General features: G+C 39.3%; 1 protein-coding gene across 4 annotated transcripts in view; it reads left to right on the forward strand.

The window, feature by feature from the left end:
* The window catches only part of kcnq5a (potassium voltage-gated channel, KQT-like subfamily, member 5a), a 126,141-nt gene extending 117,850 nt beyond the window's left edge, over positions 1 to 8,291 (forward strand). For 2 of the 4 annotated variants that reach the window (XM_085477156.1, XM_085477153.1), the window contains 4 exons: positions 1,156 to 1,287; positions 1,548 to 1,664; positions 4,050 to 4,176; positions 4,403 to 8,291. In XM_085477156.1, the coding sequence (XP_085333282.1) occupies positions 1,156 to 1,287; positions 1,548 to 1,664; positions 4,050 to 4,176; positions 4,403 to 5,488 (1,462 nt within the window). In that variant the 3' untranslated portion in view covers positions 5,489 to 8,291. The remainder of the gene's footprint in view (positions 1 to 1,155; positions 1,288 to 1,547; positions 1,665 to 4,049; positions 4,177 to 4,402) is intronic. The other 2 variants (XM_085477154.1, XM_085477155.1) reach the window with 1 other exon arrangement.
* The last annotated feature ends 46 nt before the right edge of the window (positions 8,292 to 8,337 follow it).

The following is an 8,337-nucleotide window of genomic DNA, read 5'->3' on the forward strand; positions in this document are numbered from 1 at the left end:
CCATCTTCAAATAGTTGTTGCCACTGCTAGTATCCCTGCATTTTGTTCCATGCTTTTTTTTTTGTTTGTTTTCCTTCTGTTCAGTTGTCATCTTTATATAGAATTATGGAAAAATAAGCACATGCACTTAATATAAATGGTTAAAGGGGTTGTAAGTATACTTACAACCCCTTTAGAACCTCACATTTGTTTCTCCAGGCATTTGCTATAAGTTTGTTTATGCATTTCTGAGGTATCTTACAATTGATCTTAAACTCAATTGTATTCTTTCTATGTCAGATTTTTCATTTACCAGATTTTATCATTGTGGCCTAATGGAGAGTAGTCAGTTATGTAACAGTTTGAGTGGAATCTTTTTGTAATCCACTCTTTAAGCGAATGAAATCATTCTGTCAACCTTTTGATAGTTCAGTAACAGTATCCACTCAATCATTCTTTTATCTGATCTGGATTATTGTCAAGTTTAGGGGTTTACATGCAAAGACTTTATATCATCCTTTTGTATAATGAAGCTTATTAAACCCCTCTATCACCATCATCATCTCTTTCTAGATCTACATACAGTTGCACAGATAAACTCCCATCTACGAGCTATGCTGCTGCCACCTAACCCTGGCTGGTCTGCACACTCAGCAGGCCATTCTCCATGGGCAGCCAGATCCCAGGGTTTTCCCAGGGTGTCGGGTTGAGGGCTGGAGACCCCCTCCTCTGTCAGGGCTGTTATTACACAGGGTCATCTGTCACTGCTGCTTCCATTTAGGCAGTGAGAAAAATAGGCAGTGGGAAACTACCAGAAACCACTGGGGACTCTAAATGAACCAAGAGGCATAGATCTCCTTACCTGGATCAATATTATTACTCAGCAGCGGCTCTGTTCACCAAATAAAAGGAGAAAGAAAATTACACTCAGGTTTCACAAATTCGCCATTACGCACTGGTTTTCCATCAGATACTTCAGAAAGTATTTGAAATTTTGTGTTATCTTTGTTACACTCCAAAAAGAAAAGATCAACAGTGAAGCACAAGAACCTCTCTGTAGGTTTTCTCAAACTTACTGCTGCCACCTAATGGTGGTGTTTAGTAATTACACCCTAGATTTCACTTAAATTGACTCCCAGCAATCACTGTGTGTGTATTTGTCTTTTGCATGTATAGGATCATGAAGTTCCACGTAGCAAAGAAGAAGTTTAAGGAGACGCTGCGTCCGTATGATGTGAAGGACGTGATTGAGCAGTACTCTGCAGGTCACCTGGATATGCTCTGTCGCATCAAGAGCCTTCAGACCAGGTCAGGAAACGGCATGCACATTGATTGATATTGACAGATTTCTGTGTTCCTGCTTTCAAAATCAAGGAATTTATAGATGTATCAATAACCTGAGCTGCTATGTGTTGATTTTGCTGCAATTCGAGCTAACGCTATAGGTTATATAGCACGTCACAGAAAATCATTATAAATTAACTTTAAACTTTAACATTCTTTTAAGTACATATTTCTTTTCCAAACTAAATACATATGTGTAGATGTGTGTTCCCTCTCTCTCCCAGACTAGACTCTGTAGTGGGTCCTCCTCCAAGGCCTTTACGCAGCCGTGGAAAGACCTTTTCCTCTCCCTCCCTGCATTTATATTACAGCCAGACCAGCAGGAAACGGTCGACACCGGGGTTAGACTCACCCCCTTTTCTGATCCTTCTGCCAAACGCTTCCCTACTAACTTTGCCAGCCAGTTTGAATTTGCATATGCTTAGATGTATTTGAACTAATTCAGCCAAATGTACAAATATAACTTATCTTAATACTTGAAGCAATCTTGGTGCAGTAATCATTTCACTGACTTAATAAGTGGACACATAGAAAACACAGGCCTTCTAGGTGAAAAGTCTGTCAAAATGGCATACACATAGCTTCATGCCACACATTACTATGACCACTGTTATTCTTCAGCACAGAGTCTTCTAGGTGAACTTTCTAGTATTTTCTTAAAGCAGTCTTCAGGAATAGTTTTCCAGGTTCTTGAAGGACATTACAAATCTCTTCTTTGGATGTTGGCTGCCTTTAGTTCTATTCTCTGTCCAGATGATCCTACAGTCTATGATGGTGCGTGGTTTTCTTTTCAGGTATACTTTGACTGCATTAGCAGTGTGTTTGGGATCATCGTCAAGCTGATGAATTGAGCCATTGCTTTCCGCATGGTATTGCACAGTGGATTAAAATCTGATGGTACTCATCTGCATTTGTAATTTAGTTTTGATAAGATCCCCAACACCAGTGACTGAAATGCAGCCCCAAATCAAGACAGAGCCTCCACCACGTTATTTATAAATAGGTGTACAGTCAGTGTTTTCTTCTCTCCTGACCTCCTCAGTATAGACCGCTGACAATTTGAATCAAACTTTTCTCATTTGGATTCATCACTCAATAACACCAGTTCTTGCTTTCTCCCTTTTTCCCTTCCTTAGCAATGGCTTATTGACTACCACCCTTCTACTGAGATAGGTTTTGATGAGGCAACATCAAACAATAGCTGGATTAACTGAAGGGCTCGATGCAAATCTTGAGTTCTGTGTCAGGTCTTTGTACAGTTTTTTTTCCTATTTGTTAATGATAGACATTTAAATGTTGTTCTTCTGCAGTAGATATGGTTTTAGGCCTACCGCTTCTTCTTTTGTCCTCTATCTGTCCAGTTTCCTTAATTGCAGGACACACTGCACAGCATGCTGAAACATGCCATGTTTTTGACTAAAAGCATTTTAGGAATCACCTTGTAGAGAAATACTATTTTTTGCCAGTCGACCTGTGTTTCAGTCGGCATTAGGCGGCCTCATAAACAAAAAATCATTCATTTGAAAATGCCATCCTTCACCTCTGTGTGTATCTGTTCATTTATGTACCTGTGCTTAAAGCTTCATGGTGTTAAGTCAGAGAGAAGTGCCTGATCCAGTTTTTTTCCTATCTCCAGACTGGCCAGTGCAGCAGACTCTGGTCGCACCCAGCCAAGGAATATGTCCTCTCCTGCACTACACTATTATTACAGCAACCACATGAAGAAGCTTTCTGGCTCAGGGTTATTCTATTTCACTTAATTTAATTTTAGACTTTAAAATCCTGCCACATGCAGCCATAGCTGCTAATAAGTGCTATAGCAGTGGCAATCAGGTTACTGCGAGCAGATATAAAATATCTGAAATGTATTAACCTTCCCGCAGAACCAGATGGTTGGAGTTTACAGTAGAACATGTACTTAATACCAGAAGGTTTTGACAATAACTGAAAGGCAAATTAAATTCCAGTACAATTCAATTCCTTATTTTAACCCAAAACTTGATGATTTTAATATGTTAAACTCCATCCACATGGTAAGGTTTTTATTAACCGTGTCTGACACATAAATATTTGAAGTAAATGCAAACAAACCCAAACACAGCTGTCTGACATCACATTAGATCTCATTCTTTCTCCTTTCATCAGAGAGTAGAAACATTATTGTATGTGAATGCTGCTGATTTGTATGCAGTTGTGTGCGGTTTGGATGTGCTTTTTATTTTTTCCTGAGTGAAAACAGGCACCTGTGCATTACTTTGGAACTCAAAGTATGGAAATTAACTTCACTAACTGAACATAATTAACTGTCAGAGAACAAAGACAGCCATTGAATGAATACTCTGACATAATCTGACAATAATTTAAATCAAGCACTGCAAGAAGCAGCTCACTCAGAGCTTTTTTTTTTATTAAATATGCTTTATATTCAATAAAAATAAATAAAAAATGCAAACACAAACAAACTGCTACAAAATGTATTACATCCGATCCTAAAATTGAGTTTCCCATAGATTTTCCTCCTTTTTTTCCATAGTTGTTTTTATACTATAGCACTGATTCACTCAAGCCATGTGTGGGTTTTTTTTTACTAACCCTAACCTTAGCCTTCCGTTGCTTTAGGTTTGTTGTCTGACTGCAGATAACCTGAAATACAGCAGGGATGCCTTCTTATATTACAACGTCATTATTTTCTAGTATAATAATCCTAATGTATGTGTGTATCTCAGGGTGGATCAGATCTTGGGAAAAGGCCAGATTCCTGTGGATAAAAAAATGAGGGACAAACTGCACCCAGATGGAGACTCCCTAGAGGGCATGAGCATGCTTGGACGTGTGTGTAAGGTGGAGAGGCAGGTGGGTTTAAGAAAAAAAAATAAGGAACACAGAATGCATGTAAAATGCATTCATAAACTTTTATTACCTCACATTGTTGGTGATTTGTTTGGGCTCTTGACCAATACCTGTGAAATTTTGCTTTTAACAGTATCAATTTATCTGTATTGGAAACCCCCAGAAAATTTACAGAATAGTATTCAGCTCTTTCAGCCTTGGTTCTTATTCTTTTTTCTTTTGTGCCTAGGTAACTTCCATTGAATCAAAGCTGGACTCTTTGCTGGATATTTACCGCCAAGTCCTACAGAAAGGCCCCTCAGCACTCACCCTCTCCTCCCTCCCCCTGTTTGAGCTGGAGAACCAGCATCATAACTCGGACTACCCGACCTCAATCATTGGCAGGGATCTTCCCTCCCATCAGGGAGGTGAGCCTGTTGGAAGCGGAGGACACAACAGTGGCGGCATGCGTCGTTCTCTCAATCCCAACCCGAGAGGCTTGCGGCTCATACTGGCACCAGCTGATGATGATGCTCCTCCGGACTCAGCCCCTCCATCCTATCCACCATCCACAGCCTCGCTCTCCCCATCACCTCTGCTGCCCCCTGATAGCCCTTATCCAACTTTGGTCACCACCAATGGTACCCCGAAAAAAGCACACTTCCCTGATCTGCCGCCCCCACCTTCCTCGACGGGGAATTTCACTCTTCAACTCCCCCCTATGGTACATCCCTCTCACCTCCGATGCCCTGCTGACCCGATCTCAGATGATCTGACAGATGGAGTGGCAGTGGACGAGGAAAGCTCTGGCCCTTCTGTTGTTGTAGGATGCGGTGTGGATTCTGACCAAGAAGGTGACAACGAGGCAGCCTTTGGCCAGGGAACGGTTCAGCTGCGGGAGAAGCCTGGCTTGAAAGCTGAGGGGGTCTGGAGGAGGCACATGAGCCTTGAGGTGAAGCCCTTGCTGCTTCTCTCTTCGAGCCCAGATGGGATGGCTTCAGACTGGGAAGGTGGTCTTGGGAAGTCGATCTCTGTGCAGAACCTCAGTCAACCTTTGACCAACCGTGCCCCTGGTCTCTCCTCTGCACTCAACAACAGCAGCAGCAGCAATGGTAGCGAACGCAGCACTGCCCATGATGATCTTAACAACTGGGATGATACAAAACTCTTTATTAGAGAGTGCAAATTACAAACATCAGAGGAACATTTCGACTTCCTGTCACAGGGACCTGGAAGCAGCACCTCAGACCTTTTAAAGACTGTGGAGGAGGCTGCACCTCACCCAAAAGGAAAGTCAGAGTTTCTCAGTCAGTCCTCACACATACAGCTGGCATAACCACACTTACTGACAGACACACATTTCCATACTGTATGTAAACACCACTGTGGGTGAAGCCACTTTTTAAAATATTTTTACAGGGCAGTAAACAGATTATGTTGCAAGTTTTACAAATAAATCCTTTCTATATGAACAATGTTTTGATATTTTGTCTAACACTTTTATTCCCAGTTGCATACACACTTTTCATAGGGTACTAAAATTACTACAGCCTATACAGTAAATGAATGTACACGTATGTATGCAAGTGGCCATACTCATGTAAGACAAAATATACAATCAATACACAAAAATGAAAATAACTTTACTGGAAAAACAATATTTTGTTTTTATACAAAAATGACCAAGTTTTTCATATTTACTATCATAAATTAAAGAAAAAGATGCTTAATTTGAAGAGGAATCTTGGAAGGAATCCTAATTTTATTTCTAGATCCAGACTTGTTGGAAAAGCTGTAGATGCCAATCAAATAATGGGGCGCATTGTGAGAAACGGTTACTGTCCAACAATTTTACATTTTTGCTGAGTCTGACTCAGCAGCAAACCCAGTTTCGAGTCTAACTTTTCACTTTACAAATTAAAGGATAATGGAAGAAGAATGCTGAATAACTGTCTCACAGCCAGAACTACTTCACTCTAACTCATTGGTCAGCTTCTACGCACGTGGTGAAACCAGCAATCACATGTACATGCACATCCGCCGAACTCTTTTACACTCTGACAGTTGTGACCATTAACAATAACTACTACTACTCTAAGAAAGGCCAACATGACAAAGAGCTGAGACTGACTAAGAACTTTTCTTGGAAGAAGCAGAGAGTCACTCACTCTGCTAGTTCACTGTCTGTCTTTGGCAACTTAAAATTTCATCTTTTACTTACTCTATGCTTTCATACATATCACTACATGGACAGTTTGAAAAACGAAATATAAATAAAGGGAATAAAGGGTGAGGCCTGGTGTGAGAAAAACAGCTGAAGTATAAAAACTTAAAGGTTGAACCAGGGTTGCATGTGTGCAGACTACAGAAATCTCGTTTTCTTCATTTCCTACAATTGCTGAAGTGTTTGTTAATGTTGATGTGGTTGGATTGTTGGTCTAATCTGTCAGCAAACTGTAACTAAATTTGAATGCAGCAGACCTAATGGGAAGAAATGTCCTATCAGCACTGACTTAAAACAAGTGTTGGAATTTCTCCCACTTGGTTTGGATAGTAGCCCAGTAAGTTGGATGCAGCTGTTTTGAATATTGAACTGTGGTAGACTTTTTAGTGGGCTTTCTCAGCCAAGCATGAGATGCTGCATGTCTAAGCTGTAATTCAAAAGTGCTCATGCATTTCCTGGTGACTCAGACCTCCATCTGCATGTCAAAATAATGTTTGCTCCAAACTTTTAACAAAACGGTACGAACAAAGTCTGCCTACATGATCAATATTATCTGAACTAATTTGATAGAAGTTAAAACCTCTGTTGCTACTTATGTGGATAACCCACTTACTATTTTATGACAAAACTACAACATTTAAAGGCCATTCGTTGTGATCAAACTAGAAAAACCTCATTGATATTTTCTGTGACTTCTCTGATGAAGACTGATCTTAGATTGAGATTATATGTGGCTTATATAAGGACTCTTTTCACCAGGATGTTGGTACGCACTTCATCCTCACTCACCTCAGTCCTAATTAGAATATTTAACCATTCTGGGTTTTATTGTCACTATCTCGAAAATGACTAAAGTGGACCGTTTATATTATGGTACATTTAATCTTTAAGGAGATGTAGAGGCTTGTATGTTTTCAGTGTTAGATTTTTGAAAAACTGGTGTCTTGAAAGTGTCTTAATAAACAGTGTTTGTATTGCTGCCTTTCTTTCTTTTAGATAGGTTGACTGGTGTTTAAATGAGAATTATGCACAAAAACTATGTCAGCCATCTTCATTTTTGTTAGTCATTTTGATTTGTTTTGTATGTTGTCACAGAAGTCTTAAAATGTATTGTTTGTGCTATTCGTGTCCTTTTATTCATCATTTTTTCTGTTATATCCCCAGAGAGTTAAGTGCATTTCTTAGAATATTAACATCCTATAAAAGAATATAGCGAGTATTATCTTCTGACAAATGACAACTGCTAACACTTGTAGACTGATTTTAAAGTGTTTTATAGACCATGCAGAAGTTGTTCTGGTATGATAAAATATATTGTCATCATGAAAGCACAGTGTGTTTCTGTTGAGATTGACCTGGAAATGTGACATTGTAGTTTATGCTTATGTAATATTGACATAGATTTGAGTTGTAGCTATTGATTGAGCTTTGTTAAAAATGAGAACAGGCCAAATCCATAAGCAACAATGAAGCAAAACACCAAACACAGATGGGACAACCTTAAAAACTGCAATTGTTGCCCTCCCCCTCCCAAAGAAAACATGCCTATTTTTGCTGTCGGTATATTGCTTGAGAATCCTCCTATTATTTTCTTCTTCTTCACGGAGCTATAAAGGCCTCGTTTGCCTACAGACTATGCATATTGTATAGTTGAAGTCAAACTCCTGCTTTTCAGTTGGGCATCCAGTTCACTTAAGTTATGTCGCCTTGGTCACAGACTTTATATGGCTTTGATGGCTAATAATACCATTTCTGTATTGCTTGAACGATAATTTATTACACAACTGGCCTTAAAGCTTGATAATGTTAACTTTATTATTTCTTTGAAATTAATTTATTAAAGTGCACACTATGTTCTCTGGATGAGAAATGCAAAGAATTTTATTATTCATTAATAAAGTACAGGTTATCTGAACTTTTTTGTTTTTGTGTCTTTTTTGGTGGAAATTCTTAATCTTATT

Source organism: Copadichromis virginalis, linkage group LG13, assembly GCF_057382275.1.
Source record: "Copadichromis virginalis isolate Kocher_CV1m ecotype Utaka linkage group LG13, C_Virginalis_male_GT1.1, whole genome shotgun sequence".
Taxonomy (NCBI): domain Eukaryota; kingdom Metazoa; phylum Chordata; class Actinopteri; order Cichliformes; family Cichlidae; genus Copadichromis; species Copadichromis virginalis.